Raw genomic sequence first — 18,887 nt, 5'->3', positions numbered from 1 at the left:
TCTTTCTAGTGTGGAGCATGACTTCCGTCTGCAGGAAGGACGCTTTCAGGGGGTGATGGAGTCCCTGGAAGGAGAGTACGACGTGCCTGCGCCCGCCGCGACCAAACCCGTAGCCGCCGCCGCCGCCGCCGCCGCCGCCGCCTCCCCAGCCGGCCGTCCGAGCACCAAGGCCCGTGTCAAGAAGCTCCGCAAGAAGTGTTTCTGGTGGCTCTGACAGTAACGCAGCAGGCCTCTGAGCGACTTTACTGCGGCACAGTGGATTTGGACACCAGTGCTGTACCAAAGTCCAAAATAGCTGCTGAACTTCCAACATACAGCAGATGTATCCATTGCCCGTGTGCGGTCTGAAAGCCAGGCCGTTACATGCCACGTAGGACTATGTGTCACTCCGCAGAGTAACTGTCTCGGAAGATACATAAAAAAAAAAAGGATTTATGGCTGAATGGAGCAACGATGGAAATGAATCACAAGGTGTCAGTTCTCCAGCTGAGAACCTGGGAGTGCCACCAGGTGCTTGGTGGTTCTGTGTTTCTGAAGTAGAAGGAAGCAATAAGGGACACAAGCAGGGAAGCCGTGTGGAAGAACTCTCAGGAATAAAGAGACAGCCAGGGCGAATGCAAGGTGCAAAGTGTTTGAGATTGTATTAGAGAACATATAAAGAGACAGCGTGATGGAGCAGCAGATTGCAGACTGACAGGCTGTCTCACATTATTAACATTTGTGTCGCCGCTGACCCCCTGACTGATTGATTCTCCACTGCACACATCCACAGTGGAATCCCCACAGGCCTACACGTTCTACAACTGTTCTCTCTCACACACACACACACACATGGTTGAAGACACACATCGTACAAAACCCAAAAGCAGTGACGTTGTCACGTTGTGTAAATGGTAAATAAAAAGAGAATACAATGATTTGCAAATCCTTTTCAACTTATATTCAATTTAACGGATTGCAAAGACAAGGTATTTAATGTTTGAAATAATCATTAACTTAAATTTGATGGCAGGAACACATTGAAAAAAAGTTATCCACTTTTGTCCACTAAAGACGCCGGGATCATTATCCATGCGTTTGTTACGCCTCGTCTCGATTACTGTAACGTATTATTTTCGGGTCTCCCCATGTCTAGCATTAAAAGATTACAGTTGGTACAAAATGCGGCTGCTAGACTTTTGACAAGAACAAGAAAGTTTGATCACATTACGCCTGTACTGTATATACCTTTATATACATATATACATACATATATACCTATACTGTATATACCTTTATATACATATATACATACATATATACCTATACTGGCTCACCTGTACTGGCTTCCTGTGCACTTAAGATGTGACTTTAAGGTTTTACTACTTACGTATAAAATACTACAAGGTCTAGCTCCAGCCTATCTTGCCGATTGTATTGTACCATATGTCCCGGCAAGAAATCTGCGTTCAAAAAACTCCGGCTTATTAGTGATTCCTAGAGCCCAAAAAAAGTCTGCGGGCTATAGAGCGTTTTCCGTTCGAGCTCCAGTACTCTGGAATGCCCTCCCAGTAACAGTTCGAGATGCCACCTCAGAAGAAGCATTTAAGTCCCACCTTAAAAGTCATCTGTATACTCTAGCCTTTAAATAGACCTCCTTTTTAGACCAGTTGATCTGCCGCTTCTTTTCTTTCTCCTATGTCCCCCCCTCCCTTGTGGAGGGGGTCCGGTCCGATGACCATGGATGAAGTACTGGCTGTCCAGAGTCGAGACCCAGGATGGACCGCTCGCCTGTATCAGTTGGGGACATCTCTACGCTGCTGATCCGCCTCCGCTTGAGATGGTTTCCTGTGGACGGGACTCTCGCTGCTGTCTTGGATCCGCTTTGAACTGAACTCTCGCGGCTGTGTTGGAGCCACTATGGATTGAACTTTCACAGTATCATGTTAGACCCGCTCAACATCCATTGCTTTCGGTCCCCTAGAGGGGGGGGGGTTGCCCACATCTGAGGTCCTCTCCAAGGTTTCTCATAGTCAGCATTGTCACTGGCGTCCCACTGGATGTGAATTCTCCCTGCCCACTGGGTATGAGTTTTCCTTGCCCTTTTGTGGGTTCTCCCGAGGATGTTGTAGTCGTAATGATTTGTGCAGTCCTTTGAGACATTTGTGATTTGGGGCTATATAAATAAACATTGATTGATTGATATTCACAGGGGCATTTTTACTTATGTGTTACATGGCCTTTCCTTTTAACAACACTCAGTAAATCTCCTGAAGGAATCAACAAAGTACTATTTATCTATCTATCTATCTATCTAAATGTTTGGGAACTGAGGAGACACATTTTTGAAGCTTTATAGATCAATTCTTTCCCATTTTTGCTTGATGTACAGCTTAAGTTGTTCAACAGTCCGGGGTCTCTGTTGTGGTATTTTAGGCTTTATAATGCACCACATGGGAGACAGGTCCGGACTACAGGCAGGCCAGTCTAGTACCCGCACTCTTTTACTATGAAGCCACGCTGTTTAACACATGGCTTGGCATGGTCTAGCTGAAATAAGCAGGGGCGTCCATGAAAAATATGGCGCTTAAATGACAGCATATGTTGTTCCAAAAAGCTGTATGTACCTTTCAGCATTAATGGTGCCTTCACAGATGTGTAAGTTACCCATGCCTTGGGCACTAATGCACCCCCATACCATCACACATGCTGGCTTTTACACTTTGCGCCTAGAACAATCCGGATGGTTCCGTTCCTCTTTGGAACAACGCCCACAGCTTCCAAAAACAAGTTGAAATGTTGACCCGTCAGACCGCAAAACACTTTTCAACTTCGCATCAGACCATCTTAGATGATCTCGAGCCTAACAAAGCCAGCAGCGTTTCTGCGTGTTTTTTTATAAATTGCTTTGGCTTTGCATAGTGGACTTTTAACTCGCACTTACAGATGTAGCAATCAACTGTAGTTACTGACAGTGCTTTTCTGAAGTGTTCCTGACCCATGTGGTGATATCCTTTACACACTGATGTGGATTTTGGATGCAGTAGCGTCTGAAGGACCCCAGGTGCGTAATATCATCGCTTACATGCAGTGATTTCTCCAGATTCTCTGTACCTTTTGATGATATTACGGAGTGTAGATGGTGAAATCTCTAAATTACTCGCAATAGCTGCTTAAGAAATGTTGTTCTTAAACAATTTCGCTCAGGCAGTTGTTGACAAAGTGGTGACCCTCGCCCCGTCCTTGTTTGCAAATGACTGTGCATTTCATGGAAGCTGCTTTTATAGCCAATCATGGCACCCACCTGTTCCCAATTAGCCTGTTCACCTGTGGGATGTTCCAAATAAGTGTTTGATGAGCATTCCTCAACTTTCTTCGTTGTTTTTGCCACTTGTGCAAGCTTTTTTGAAATATGTTGCAGGCATCAAATTCTAAATCAGCTAAAATTTGCAAAAAAAACAGTTTTCCCAGTTAAAAAAATAATTATCTTGTGTTTGCAGTCCATACAATTGAATATAAGTTGAGTAGGATTTGCAAATCTTTATATTCTGTTTCGATTTACCATTTACACAACGTAACAACGTCACTGGTTTTGGGTTTTGTATGTTCAAGGGCACAGGTGTGGACACACAAGAGAACCTGAGCCAAAAAAAACATAGCTCATAGCTCAATGTGTGCTAGCTTTGTTTTTGTTACATACCGGAGATCGGGCTCATTTTTTGTGAGACATTATGAATACATTCAGTTCACAACCTTGTTAACAATCAGATCCATTACAAAATATGAGCAACGTTCTGCCCTTGCAAAGATTCTAATGCTGGGCTTTGATTGATAATGTCTGCGTGGTACTCTTTTAAAAGACCTATGATGATTTTAGTCTAGATTAAACACACTTCCTTCTGGTCTGGAGAGTAAGTATTGAACACGCTTTTATTAACAAATATATTCACTCACGACTTTCACACTTTGTCACCGATTCTGTTCATAACTTTTATGGACAGAATTTCTAGGCGCAGTCAAGGCGTTGAGGGGTTCCGGTTTGGTGACCGCAGGATTAGGTCTCTGCTTTTTGCAGATGATGTGGTCCTGATGGCTTCATCTGACCGGGATCTTCAGCTCTCGCTGGATCGGTTCGCAGCCGAGTGTGAAGCGACCGGAATGAGAATCAGCACCTCCAAGTCCGAGTCCATGGTTCTCGCCCGGAAAAGGGTGGAATGCCATCTACGGGTTGGGGAGGAGACCCTGCCCCAAGTGGAGGAGTTCAAGTACCTCGGAGTCTTGTTCACGAGTGAGGGAAGAGTGGATCGTCAGTGCGGCGTTTTCAGTAATGCGGACGTTGTACCGATCCGTTGTGGTGAAGAAGGAGCTGAGCCGGAAGGCAAAGCTCTCAATTTACCGGTCGATCTACGTTCCCATCCTCACCTATGGTCATGAGCTTTGGGTCATGACCGAAAGGATAAGATCACGGGTACAAGCGGCCCAAATGAGTTTGGGTCTCTCCCTTAGAGATAGGGTGAGAAGCTCTGCCATCCGGGAGGAACTCAAAGTAAAGCCGCTGCTCCTCCACATCGAGAGGAGCCAGATGAGGTTGTTTGGGCATCTGGTCAGGATGCCACTCGAACGCCTCCCTAGGGAGGTGTTTAGGGCACGTTCAACCGGTAGGAGGCCACGGGGAAGACCCAGGACACGTTGGGAAGACTATGTCTCCCGGCTGGCCTGGGAACGCCTCGGGATCCCCCGGGAAGAGCTGGACGAAGTGGCTGGGGAGAGGGAAGTCTGGGTTTCCCTGCTTAGGCTGTTGCCCCCGCAACCCGACCTCGGATAAGCGGAAGATGATGGATGGATGGATGGACTTTCACACCGACAGCAGAGTATGTCAAACAACATTTAAATCTAACTTGCAGCTGCAGCTATTGACATCTTGAAGAGTTAGTTTGAAGAAAACATGAGCTTGCTGACAGGCGGAGCAGTGATTACTCTGGGTGCACGATCAATATCGGGCAGATAATTATCGGGCCAAAGTAAGGAATTATGACGTCAAACCGATAATTCTGAGAACATCAGAAATGGCTCTGGTAGGATATTTCTCCTCCCCAGCAAGTCAGAGCGATTCAAAACTTGAGAAACCAGATTCCTAAAAACACTAGAGTGCTCCTGGAGTACAGATGACCTTGGACCACTGGCAGATCCTTGCATTGACATTTCAACCCTGGAGTCCAAACGTGTGATTTACATAAACTGAAGGCAACACTTTAAATCCTCTCATTTGTGTCGGTTGCAATTTGTTTGAGTAATATGATTTATATAACTAAGGTGTTGCTGTAGCTTCTTTAGCTCCCATGCAGTCTGTAGTCTTTTGTTCACCTTCTTTAGTTATACTGGTGGCGTTCCTCAAGGTTCCATCTTAGGTCCTTTAGTTATACTGGTGGCGTTCCTCAAGGTTCCATCTTAGGTCCTCTCTTTGTTATCATTCGGGCTATTCAACTACTGTTCAGTACGCAGACATTTGGGAGGGACTCACATTTTGGCAGAAGGTCCTTAACCCCGGGTGTCAAACGTACAGACCGCTAACAGGTTTTATCCGGCTCGCGGGATGAGTTTGCTAAGTTTACAAATTGACCTAAAATTGTTGAATGAAAGAAATAGTTCTTCTACATGCATTAGCAATTCTTTGTATCTCTGGATGATGGTACATATGTACAAAATAAAACACATGATATTAGTACATCAATCAAGTAAAATGATCAAACTACATACTGTAATTTGATTTTGATATTTTTTAATCTTGATAGATTGAAAATGAACACCATTGAGTTGACTGATCATTCATTCAGAAAATATAAATAAAGACAAATAAAGGGGCGGCATAGCTCGGTTGGTAGAGCGGCCGTGCCAGCAACTTGAGGGTTGCAGGTTCGATTCCCGCTTCCGCCATCCTAGTCACTGCCGTTGTGTCCTTGGGCAAGACACTTTACCCACCTGCTCCCAGTGCCACCCACACTGGTTTAAATGTAACTTAGATATTGGGTTTCACTATGTAAAGCGCTTTGAGTCACTAGAGAAAAGTGCTATATAATTCACTTCACTTCACTAAAGATAGAATACTATTAACCACAACATGTAAGTGTAAAAAAAACATTATGATTTGTACATTTTCAGAATGTGCTTCTTCTATTTTTAAACACAGAAAACAATCTAAAGTTGTCTTTATTTTTAAGTTATTGTGCGGGCATTTAAGCAGTCTATCTACTCTAAAATCTACTCCCACTTGGGAGTAGATTTTTCTCCATGTGGCCCCTGATCTAAAATGAGTTTGACACCCCTGTCCTTAACCCTTGTGCAACGTTCATATTGTTGTTACTCAGCCAGCGTCTGTGGGTCTGATGGACCCCCTTGCAGTTTGTGGCTTTTAATGCCTCACATTCAAACACTTTTATGTTCAAATACTGATTTTTACAGTGGTTTTTTGGGATAAGGTAAACATCCATCCATCCATTTTCTACCGATTATTCCCTGGTGTCTATCTCAGCTACAATCGGGCGGAAGGCGGGCTACACCCTGGACAAGTCTCCATCTCATCACAAGGGCCAACACAGATAGACAGACAACATTCACACACTAGGGACCATTTAGTGTTGCCAATACACCTAACATCTCTTCACTATTATAAATAAAAGTGATGTGATTGTGAGGCATTAAAAACCACAAAAGGCCACGGGGCCATCAGACCCACAAACGCTGGCTGAGTAACAATATGAGCGTTGCACGGAAAAATTCTCTGCCAGTTTCTGCATTCCACAGGGATTCTTCTTTTGTGTTTCTGCACCTGTTTGTCAACACTGTCTGCTCTCATTTTGTCGCACATTTGACCCTTCTGATGCTCTGTGTACCTACACTCTGTCCTCCTCCTGTCTAGGCCTGCCATGTGCATGTGTGTGTTACACAGAACATCAATTTCCACACTTCTATTAGCCCCGGGTCCAGTGGCCCCGGACACCCCCCCCTGTGTAGGGGTACATATGGTGTGTGGTCATTAAATATGTATTCTGATATATGTTCTTCACAGAAAATGAGCCAAAGTCAGTGAGTTTTAGTTTGAAAAATTAATTAATTGTATCATTTTTCTTTTAATACAAAAATGAAAATGGGTCCCACAGACCCGAACACCACACAAGGGTTAAAAACTGCTAAACGCCCATGAAACACTGACAAAATAAATTGGCCAAAATGAAAATGTCCACGGTAGAGGTTGTCGCTTCTCTGGAATCTACAAAATAAGACCGTCTGGATCCGACACTCGTGATTAAGGGCTACATAAATAAACTTTGATGATAGTGACGGGAGAAGTCCCGCAAGGATGCAAGGATCTTTAGCTTTCTGCAAATGTGGCCCCTGAAACAATCAAACCCTGCAGGAGTTGGTCATAAACTTGTAACGAACTAACTATAAACAAACATGGCAACTTTTTCAACCCATCAAACCTTATCAGCCACATGGAACGCTCGCTTCAGTACGACGGTGTTCTGAAAGCCAACAAAGACACCTGAGCGGCCCCAAAGCCTTCCGTAAAGAACGGTGTGAACAAACTATAGTCAAATCTCAATCTCAAAAAACTGCCAAGAATAAGTTTTCAGTATCAGTATGTGTTTGAAATAAATGATATTGCACATCTCTAGTTAATCCCAATGTTTTTTTCATGAGAGACCCCTGTGGTTATTTGTTTTTCTCGACCACACGGCCTGCAACTATAACAGACTGGGGGGTTAATTGAACGGCGGCGTTAATTGGAGCAGTTAGCATATTTTTATTATCTTTGTTGTAATTTGCGTACAACTCTACCGCGTCGTGCTCATTTGTTTGCCATTGACAGAGTCCCACTGCTCTCAGTGTGATGCTGCACACTCCTACGAACAACATCAAATATTAAATGAACATCACTTATCATCTTTGGAAAGAAGGAATATTCCTGTATTGGATCTATGATGTCTACTTGCCAGCCAAGTTAAAGAAGATTTATTTAACCATCTACATTATAAATCTACATACCATGGAGCCTTCCGGATGCTGACGTGTTCGTCACACAACTATAAAGATGCTCCACCCAAACAGGCAAAATAATCCCCAGGTCTCATTAAAATCTGTTGTGTGGGGTTGATGCACACTATCCAACTCTAGTGTGGGGTTGATGCACACTATCCAACTCTAGTGTAGGGTTGATGCACACTATCCAACTCTAGTGTGGGGTTGATGCACACTATCCAACTCTAGTGTTGTGTGTGGGGTTGATGCACACTATCCAACTCTAGTGTGGGGTTGATGCACACTATCCAACTCTAGTGTGGGGTTGATGCACACTATCCAACTCTAGTGTGGGGTTGATGCACACTATCCAACTCTAGTGTGGGGTTGATGCACACTATCCAACTCTAGTGTTGTGTGTGTGGTTGATGCACACTATCCAACTCTAGTGTGGGGTTGATGCACACTATCCAACTCTAGTGTGGGGTTGATGCACACTATCCAACTCTAGTGTGGGGTTGATGCACACTATCCAACTCTAGGTGGGGTTGATGCACACTATCCAACTCTAGTGTGGGGTTGATGCACACTATCCAACTCTAGTGTTGTGTGTGTGGTTGATGCACACTATCCAACTCTAGTGTGGGGTTGATGCACACTATCCAACTCTAGTGTTGTGTGTGGGGTTGATGCACACTATCCAACTCTAGTGTTGTGTGTGGGGTTGATGCACACTATCCAACTCTAGTGTTGTGTGTGGGGTTGATGCACACTATCCAACTCTAGTGTTGTGTGTGGGGTTGATGCACACTATCCAACTCTAGTGTGGGGTTGATGCACACTATCCAACTCTAGTGTGGGGTTGATGCACACTATCCAACTCTAGTGTTGTGTGTGGGGTTGATGCACACTATCCAACTCTAGTGTTGTGTGTGGGGTTGATGCACACTATCCAACTCTAGTGTTGTGTGTGGGGTTGATGCACACTATCCAACTCTAGTGTTGTGTGTGGGGTTGATGCACACTATCCAACTCTAGTGTTGTGTGTGGGGTTGATGCACACTATCCAACTCTAGTGGTGTGTCTGGGGTTGATGCACACTATCCAACTCTAGTGTTGTGTGTGGGGTTGATGCACACTATCCAACTCTAGTGTTGTGTGTGGGGTTGATGCACACTATCCAACTCTAGTGTTGTGTGTGGGGTTGATGCACACTATCCAACTCTAGTGTTGTGTGTGGGGTTGATGCACACTATCCAACTCTAGTGTTGTGTGTGGGGTTGATGCACACTATCCAACTCTAGTGTGTGGTTGATGCACACTATCCAACTCTAGTGTTGTGTGTGGGGTTGATGCACACTATCCAACTCTAGTGTGGGGTTGATGCACACTATCCAACTCTAGTGTTGTGTGTGGGGTTGATGCACACTATCCAACTCTAGTGTTGTGTGTGGGGTTGATGCACACTATCCAACTCTAGTGTAGGGTTGATGCACACTATCCAACTCTAGTGTTGTGTGTGGGGTTGATGCACACTATCCAACTCTAGTGTGGGGTTGATGCACACTATCCAACTCTAGTGTGGGGTTGATGCACACTATCCAACTCTAGTGTTGTGTGTGGGGTTGATGCACACTATCCAACTCTAGTGTGGGGTTGATACACACTATCCAACTCTAGTGTGGGGTTGATGCACACTATCCAACTCTAGTGTTGTGTGTGGGGTTGATGCACACTATCCAACTCTAGTGTTGTGTGTGGGGTTGATGCACACTATCCAACTCTAGTGTAGGGTTGATGCACACTATCCAACTCTAGTGTTGTGTGTGGGGTTGATGCACACTATCCAACTCTAGTGTGGGGTTGATGCACACTATCCAACTCTAGTGTGGGGTTGATGCACACTATCCAACTCTAGTGTTGTGTGTGGGGTTGATGCACACTATCCAACTCTAGTGTTGTGTGTGGGGTTGATGCACACTATCCAACTCTAGTGTTGTGTGTGGGGTTGATGCACACTATCCAACTCTAGTGTGGGGTTGATGCACACTATCCAACTCTAGTGTTGTGTGTGGGGTTGATGCACACTATCCAACTCTAGTGTAGGGTTGATGCACACTATCCAACTCTAGTGTTGTGTGTGGGGTTGATGCACACTATCCAACTCTAGTGTGGGGTTGATGCACACTATCCAACTCTAGTGTGGGGTTGATGCACACTATCCAACTCTAGTGTTGTGTGTGGGGTTGATGCACACTATCCAACTCTAGTGTTGTGTGTGGGGTTGATGCACACTATCCAACTCTAGTGTTGTGTGTGGGGTTGATGCACACTATCCAACTCTAGTGTTGTGTGTGGGGTTGATGCACACTATCCAACTCTAGTGTGGGGTTGATGCACACTATCCAACTTTAGTGTTGTGTGTGGGGTTGATGCACACTATCCAACTCTAGTGTGGGGTTGATGCACACTATCCAACTCTAGTGTGGGGTTGATGCACACTATCCAACTCTAGTGTGGGGTTGATGCACACTATCCAACTCTAGTGTGGGGTTGATGCACACTATCCAACTCTAGTGTGGGGTTGATGCACACTATCCAACTCTAGTGTGGGGTTGATGCACACTATCCAACTCTAGTGTTGTGTGTGTGTGGTTGATGCACACTATCCAACTCTAGTGTAGGGTTGATGCACACTATCCAACTGTAGTGTTGTGTGTGGGGTTGATGCACACTATCCAACTCTAGTGTGGGGTTGATGCACACTATCCAACTCTAGTGTGGGGTTGATGCACATTATCCAACTCTAGTGTGGGGTTGATGCACACTATCCAACTCTAGTGTGGGGTTGATGCACACTATCCAACTCTAGTGTGGGGTTGATGCACACTATCCAACTCTAGTGTTGTGTGTGTGTGTTGATGCACACTATCCAACTCTAGTGTAGGGTTGATGCACACTATCCAACTGTAGTGTTGTGTGTGGGGTTGATGCACACTATCCAACTCTAGTGTGGGGTTGATGCACACTATCCAACTCTAGTGTGGGGTTGATGCACACTATCCAACTCTAGTGTTGTGTGTGGGGTTGATGCACACTATCCAACTCTAGTGTGGGGTTGATGCACACTATCCAACTCTAGTGTTGTGTGTGGGGTTGATGCACACTATCCAACTCTAGTGTAGGGTTGATGCACACTATCCAACTCTAGTGTTGTGTGTGGGGTTGATGCACACTATCCAACTCTAGTGTAGGGTTGATGCACACTATCCAACTCTAGTGTTGTGTGTGGGGTTGATGCACACTATCCAACTCTAGTGTTGTGTGTGGGGTTGATGCACACTATCCAACTGTAGTGTTGTGTTTGGGGTTGATGCACACTATCCAACTCTAGTGTTGTGTCTGGGGTTGATGAACACTATCCAACTCTAGTGTAGGGTTGATGCACACTATCCAACTCTAGTGTTGTGTTTGGGGTTGATGCACACTATCCAACTCTAGTGTTGTGTCTGGGGTTGATGAACACTATCCAACTCTAGTGTAGGGTTGATGCACACTATCCAACTCTAGTGTATGGTTGATGCACACTATCCAACTCTAGTTTTGTGTGTGAGGTTGATGCACACTATCCAACTCTAGTGTAGGGTTGATGCACACTATCCAACTTTAGTAGTGTAGGGTTGATGCACACTATCCAACTCTAGTGTAGGGTTGATGCACACTATCCAACTCTAGTGTAGGGTTGATGCACACTATCCAACTCTAGTGTTGTGTGTGGGGTTGATGCACACTATCCAACTCTAGTGTTGTGTTTGGGGTTGATGCACACTATCCAACTCTAGTGTTGTGTCTGGGGTTGATGAACACTATCCAACTCTAGTGTAGGGTTGATGCACACTATCCAACTCTAGTGTAGGGTTGATGCACACTATCCAACTCTAGTGTATGGTTGATGCACATTATCCAACTCTAGTGTGGGGTTGATGCACACTATCCAACTCTAGTGTAGGGTTGATGCACACTATCCAACTCTAGTGTAGGGTTGATGCACACTATCCAACTCTAGTGTAGGGTTGATGCACACTATCCAACTCTAGTGTTGTGTGTGGGGTTGATGCACACTATCCAACTCTAGTGTTGTGTTTGGGGTTGATGCACACTATCCAACTCTAGTGTTGTGTCTGGGGTTGATGAACACTATCCAACTCTAGTGTAGGGTTGATGCACACTATCCAACTCTAGTGTAGGGTTGATGCACACTATCCAACTCTAGTGTATGGTTGATGCACACTATCCAACTCTAGTTTTGTGTGTGAGGTTGATGCACACTATCCAACTCTAGTGTTGTGTGTGAGGTTGATGCACACTATCCAACTCTAGTGTTGTGTCTGGGGTTGATGAACACTATCCAACTCTAGTGTAGGGTTGATGCACATTATCCAACTCTAGTGTAGGGTTGATGCACACTATCCAACTCTAGTGTAGGGTTGATGCACACTATCCAACTCTAGTGTTGTGTGTGGGGTTGATGCACACTATCCAACTCTAGTGTTGTGTTTGGGGTTGATGCACACTATCCAACTCTAGTGTTATGTCTGGGGTTGATGAACACTATCCAACTCTAGTGTAGGGTTGATGCACACTATCCAACTCTAGTGTAGGGTTGATGCACACTATCCAACTCTAGTGTGGGGTTGATGCACACTATCCAACTCTAGTGTTGTGTGTGTGGTTGATGCACACTATCCAACTCTAGTGTAGGGTTGATGCACACTATCCAACTCGAGTGTTGTGTGTGGGGTTGATGCACACTATCCAACTCTAGTGTTGTGTGTGGGGTTGATGCACACTATCCAACTCCAGTGAGTTGGACAAGGATACAAATTCTACAGATGCAGATGTTTTGGGGGGCTATTCTTTTTTGAAAGGATATGAACCTCTTTAGTCATCAAAATCCCACACGGGGGCCAACTTTATTGTTACTCTGACACACAGAAAGACTTTTGGGCTGGAAGCGGTGTAAAGCACTCATCTCACATAAGCACCTTGTGAAGCGGTAATGGCTGATAATTTGGCCGCAATTACAGCTCTGGATGATACCAGACTCTGAGAAATGAAGCAGCCTATCTGCGTCCTCCCACGCGTACAATAAAGGTGTGTGTTTTGAACAAAGGCTGCTTTTGTTTACACAGCAAGTTGTTTATACAAGTCTGTAATCAGTACACAAAGTAAGTGAAGTTATTATCATAAGCGGGGACATGGTAATAAATATTCAACTTTCACTCGTCTTCTACATCTTAATAAGGATCTAAATAGGTCAAAAGTCTGCCTTTCACAAGGCACAACACTCAGGTTTAATCCAACAACATGGTCAGCATTCTGAAATAAACTGTTCCTCTAAATAATATATATACATATACCATATTTTCCAGACCGTAGGGCGCACCGGTTTCAAAGGCGCACTGCAGATGAGCGGGTCTAGTCGGGTCTTTTTTCATACAAAAGGTGCATTAAAGGGGTCATAATATGATTTTTTTCTGAATGTAAAAGACTTCCTTGTGGTCTACATCAGTGGTCCACAACATAATAAACACAATATACATTTACAATTAGTGCACCAACCACAAAAACCTCCCTTTTTCATGACAAAAACGTCCCTTTTTCATTTATTTGACCATCTACATTATAATTTGTCCCGCCGGGCCGCGGGACAAAATTTTAAGCGTTGACCAGTCTGCAGATACAAAAAGGTTGGGGACCACTGGTCTACATAACATGTAACGGTGGTTCTTTGCTCAAAATGTTGCATAGATGATGTTTTACACATCATCTTCAAGCCGCTTTCTGACAGTCACTTCAGGATGCGCCGTTTTGTGGGCGGTCTTATGTACGTGCCTCCACTTCGACAGTGTCTTCTCCCTGTCATCTTTGTTGTAGCGGTGTAGCGTGCAAGGACGGGAATTGAAGAAGTGTCAAAAGATGGCGCTAACTGTTGTAATGACATTCAAACTTTACTTCAATCATCTCCTCATCCGGAAGCAACAACTACAACAAATGTGTCCCATAAAAAAACATTCGACTGGAACTCTCTATAACTAAAGTTCCTTGGTTGAATTATGTAAAGTCACTGCACCGGTACCCCCGCCTTCCGCCCGATTGTAGCTGAGATAGGCGCCAGCGTCCCCCGCGACCCCGAAAGGGAATAAGCGGTAGAAAATGACCTGACCACTGCACCGGTATGTTTTAACGCTTTCATGGGGATTTTACTGACAGATATAAGTAAGAACTTTACAACAGCGGAGGATGACTGGCCCATAACAACAAGGTAGAGGAAAAAGAAGACATTTATTGACTACGGTGTTGACACAGACTACAATGGTGGACTCGCGCAAATTTTCAGGATCCCAAACAGAGATCAGCAGGTACCAGAAGGTAAGAAAAGTTGCTTTTGCATAACATTGCCAGATACAATGTCTTACCTTATACACACCATAATAATACTCCTATGTTGAAGCACAGTACAATCCATCAAGCGGTGAAGCGTCATAGCTCACCAAAGTCCTACTAAAACATTTTAATGGATTTAAAAAAAATTTGTCTTTATTTTCAATGGAACATATCAAATGTTGGCGTTGTTTACACATATATCTTATGTGTGACTGCCATCTACTGGTCACACTTATCATTTCACCATGTACCAAATAAAATAGCTTCAAGGTCGGTAAGCACAACCAAAATGATTCTGGACGGGTTATAAGGCACACTGTAGAGTTTTGAGAAAATTAAGGGTTTTAAGTGCGCCTTTTAGCCCCCCAAAAAAGGTCACTACTCTATCCAATCAAATGACGAGTATTGCATTATTGTACTCACAATTAGAGCATGCTCGCGGCCCATGGTGATGACTGTCTGGTTGATGATCCTCAGCAGCGACACCACGATGTCCTGGATGTGTTGAAATGTCTCTCCCTACAAGAACAGACACAAGACAACAATAAGTCGGGCTGAAAAAACATGGACCGCCGCCATGTTTTCTCCTTTGCAATCAGGATGAAGCGCTCTGTCTGTCATTCCGGAAACAAAGACTTTGAGATAATACAGTGAGTGTTTGGGAATACAACACTTGAATAACTGAGGGGGTTCCTGCTGGCATTGCTGAAGATCCTTACTCGGAAATAATACGGGAGGGAAGGGATGAGAGGGGGCTTTGAATAGCGTGAGGAATTTAAGATAATTAGGACAGCCCTCAACTCTAAAAGAATCGTTTACATAGAAATGTCAGGGGTTTTGCATATGTTTTTGTTTTTATAAAAGCTTTCTATAATAACTGCAGATCAGCCAGGTAGCGGGAGATCTGCACACAGTTAAGGGAGAGGTTGGAAAATAACAGACGTTTTTTTTTTCTAGGATGTCTATAAACAAAACACTCATAAATTGCATGTGTCAGTGGGAGTTGAGAATCAGCAGCTGCGGCTGGGACACAAAACAAAGCAGAAATTGGAAAAGGAAACAAATAAATTCCAAACCGGTTCACTTAGCACCTTGGCTGGTCCATCCATCCATCCATCCATCTTCTTCCGCTTATCCGAGGTCGGGTCGCGGGGGCAACAGCCTAAGCAGGGAAACCCAGACTTCCCTTTCCCCAGCCACTTCGTCTAGCTCTTCCCGGGGGATCCCGAGGCGTTCCCAGGCCAGCCGGGAGACATAGTCTTCGCAACGTGTCCTGGGTCTTCCCCGTGGCCTCCTACCAGCTGGACGTGCCCTAAACACCTCCCTAGGGAGGCGTTCGGGTGGCATCCTGACCAGATGCCTGAACCACCTCATCTGGCTCCTCTCGATGTGGAGGAGCAGCGGCTTTACTTTGAGTTCCTCCCGGATGACAGAGCTTCTCACCCTATCTCTAAGGGACAGACCTGGAAACTCATTTCGGCCGCTTGTACCCGTGATCTTGTCCTTTCGGTCATGACCCAAAGCTCATGACCATAGGTGAGGATGGGAACGTAGATCGACCGGTAAATTGAGAGCTTTGCCTTCCGGCTGAGCTACTTCTTCACCACAACGGATCGGTACAACGTCCGCATTACTGAAGACGCCGCACCGATCCGCCTGTCGATCTCACGATCCACTCTTGAACAAGACTCCTAGGTACTTGAACTCCTCCACTTGGGGCAGGGGCTCCTCCCCAACCCGGAGATGGCACTCCACCCTTTTCCGGGCGAGAACCATGGACTCAGACTTGGAGGTGCTGATTCTCATTCCGGTCGCTTCACACTCGGCTGCAAACCAATCCAGTGAGAGCTGAAGATCTCGGTCAGATGAAGCCATCAGGACCACATCATCTGCGAAAAGCAGAGACCAAATCCTGCGGTCACCAAACCGGAACCCCTCAACGCCTTGACTGCACCTAGAAATTCTGTCCATAAAAGTTATGAACAGAATCGGTGACAAAGGACAGCCTTGGCGGAGTCCAACCCTCACTGGAAACGTGTCCGACTTACTGCCAGCAATGCGGACCAAGCTCTGGCACTGATCATACAGGGAGTGGACCGCCACAATAAGACAGTCCGGTACCCCATACTCTCTGAGCACTCCCCACAGGACTTCCCGAGGGACACGGTCCAATACCTTCTCCAAGTCCACAAAGCACATGTAGACTGGTTGGGCAAACTCCCATGCACCCTCAAGAACCCTGCCCAGAGTATAGAGCTGGTCCACAGTTCCACCCTGGCTGGTGACATTGTTTACTCACCAATAAAGAAATCTGATTATTTTTTTCCAGTTGGGGTTGTTTTGCTGTGAATCTTTCCCTGCTGGAATCCTGATTTGATGCTGCTCATGAATTCCAAACTATGTATCTCCCTGCGTAGTTCGGCCCAGCGTCGTAATCAGGCGTGGAAGAGAAGGGAGTAAACAAGAGAGGCAGGAGTCCAACATGAGGGGTGAGAAGGCTACCATCAAGTCGCTGTATTTGCTCCAGGTTGCCGTGGTTACTTTGTTAATCAACGCTATTTGCCTGCTGCTGAATGTCATCAAGCCTTATTAAAATGTCTGTGTGGTTAAAAGCGTTGTGCAGCCAATTACATTTTCATGATCCCTCTGATACAAACTCTTTATAAAACGTTGTTGACAAAGTCACCCTGCCTTGTGTGACTAACAGTCCTGAACCAAAACACAAATGAACACAAACAGTTACGCTTTATTTATGCCATCAGATAACAAACAGCATTGCTTGACTGATAATGTTAATATAGATTTTTTCTGTACCGTATTTTACGGATTATAAATCGCAGTTTTTTTTCATAGTTTGGGTGCGATTTATACTCAGGAGCGACTTATGTGTGAAATTATTAACACATTACCGTAAAATATCAAATAATATTATTTATTTCATTCGCGGAAGAGACGAAGAAAATGTCAGCAATGGTCACACACACGTCAACCGAAAATAATTTGGCAGGAGGAGGGTCATGGAAGAAGTGCATTTTGGGTCATGAAATGCAACATGCTACTGCTGTAGCTATTAGGATGGATCATTTCATCGTTAGCGGTAACTTATAAAAAGTGAGAAGGGCTGAAAAGGAAATCATGTAGTGCAGATTACAAGCTGGACGTAGTGAAATATGCAGCAGAAAAGGACAAGAGGAAGCGGCAGAGTTGTTTAGAAGCCACATCCAGGAAGAAGATTTCATAGGATTTATGGATTAGGAGTGAGAGATAGTTTGGTAAAGGTATAGCATGTTCTATATGTTATAGTTATTTGAATGACTCTTACCATAATATGTTAGGTTAACATAGCAGTTGCTTATTTATGCCTCATATAACCTACACTTATTCAGCCTGTTGTTCACTATTCTTTATTTATTTTAAATTGCCTTTCAAATGTCTATTCTTGCTGTTGGCTTTTATCAAATACATTTCCCAAAAAAATGCGACTTATACTCCAGCGCGACTTATATATGTTTTTTGCCTTCTTTATTATGCATTTTCTGCAGGTGCGACTTATACTCCGGAGCGAGTTATATTCCGAAAAATACGGTATGTGTTTTTCATGAGGTCTTCTTTTTGAGTGGCAACTACAGAGGAAATTTTAAGATCAGAGTTTATTTTTTTGAAATCCAAATGGCAAAACAAGTCTGTTTTTTTGTTCGCAGGGTACGTCCTGCTTCATGCTGTTGCAACTTTTTCAAACCAAACAATATAACAAGACCACCACCAGCTATCTTATGTTACTGTTAGTGGTGGAAGAGAAAATATTTGATAAATGTCTGTTCGTCACAATTACAAGTTAAACTTCCCCATAGGAGAATATTGGCCTTGATTGACTTAAAAAATGTCATGTTCGGTGGTCTGGATTATGTTTTTGTTGTTTTCTGTTGTTTTTAACTCCATTAGTTCCTGTTTTTTGGTGCGCTCTTGTTTGTTTTGGTTGCCATGGTGATTTATGACTTGCACCTGCCGCTGGTGTTCAGGCGCTCACCTGGCTCTAATCATGACACTATTTAAACCACCCTTGCCATACAGTTTGTCTGCCGACATTGCTCCTTTCATGATTAGTTCATGTTGCTCTGTTCATGCCATAGTTCATGCTGCTCGTTTTCATGCCAAGTAAGTTGTGTTAATTCATGCCACAGTTTAGTTTCTTGTCTGTAGTTCTGTCCAAGTTGTGTTTTCGCCTCGTGCGCCTTTTTGTTTGTTCCTATTTTGATAGTGATTAATTAAAAATGTCTCTACCTTCACGCCTGGTCCAGAGTAGTCCGTTTGCATCCCAGGAGAACAAGCTGCGAAAACCACCATGTCATGACAAAAATGCCCCCCCCCCCCCACACGCAAGCCCATAGCATAAATAGTACAGATGTCCGATAATGGCTTTTCTGCCGATATCCGATATCGTC

At 44.5% G+C, this 18,887-nt stretch overlaps 2 protein-coding genes across 2 annotated transcripts in view; one reads left to right on the top strand and one right to left on the bottom strand.

Annotated features, from left to right (window-relative positions):
• Window positions 1-5,701, top strand: part of LOC133552550 (uncharacterized) — a 77,197-nt gene extending 71,496 nt beyond the window's left edge. The window contains exons 4-5 of the mRNA XM_061899790.1: window positions 10-5,387; window positions 5,432-5,701. Of these exons, the coding sequence (XP_061755774.1) occupies window positions 10-214 (205 nt within the window). The 3' untranslated portion in view covers window positions 215-5,387; window positions 5,432-5,701. The remainder of the gene's footprint in view (window positions 1-9; window positions 5,388-5,431) is intronic.
• The window catches only part of LOC133552549 (dedicator of cytokinesis protein 2-like), a 393,779-nt gene that overhangs the window by 191,965 nt on the left and 182,927 nt on the right, over window positions 1-18,887 (bottom strand). Inside the window, 1 exon segment of the mRNA XM_061899789.1 lies at window positions 14,869-14,964. Coding sequence (XP_061755773.1) covers window positions 14,869-14,964 — 96 coding nt within the window.

Source organism: Nerophis ophidion, linkage group LG05, assembly GCF_033978795.1.
Source record: "Nerophis ophidion isolate RoL-2023_Sa linkage group LG05, RoL_Noph_v1.0, whole genome shotgun sequence".
Lineage (NCBI taxonomy): Eukaryota > Metazoa > Chordata > Actinopteri > Syngnathiformes > Syngnathidae > Nerophis > Nerophis ophidion.
This window is presented reverse-complemented; position numbering and strand designations above follow the sequence as displayed.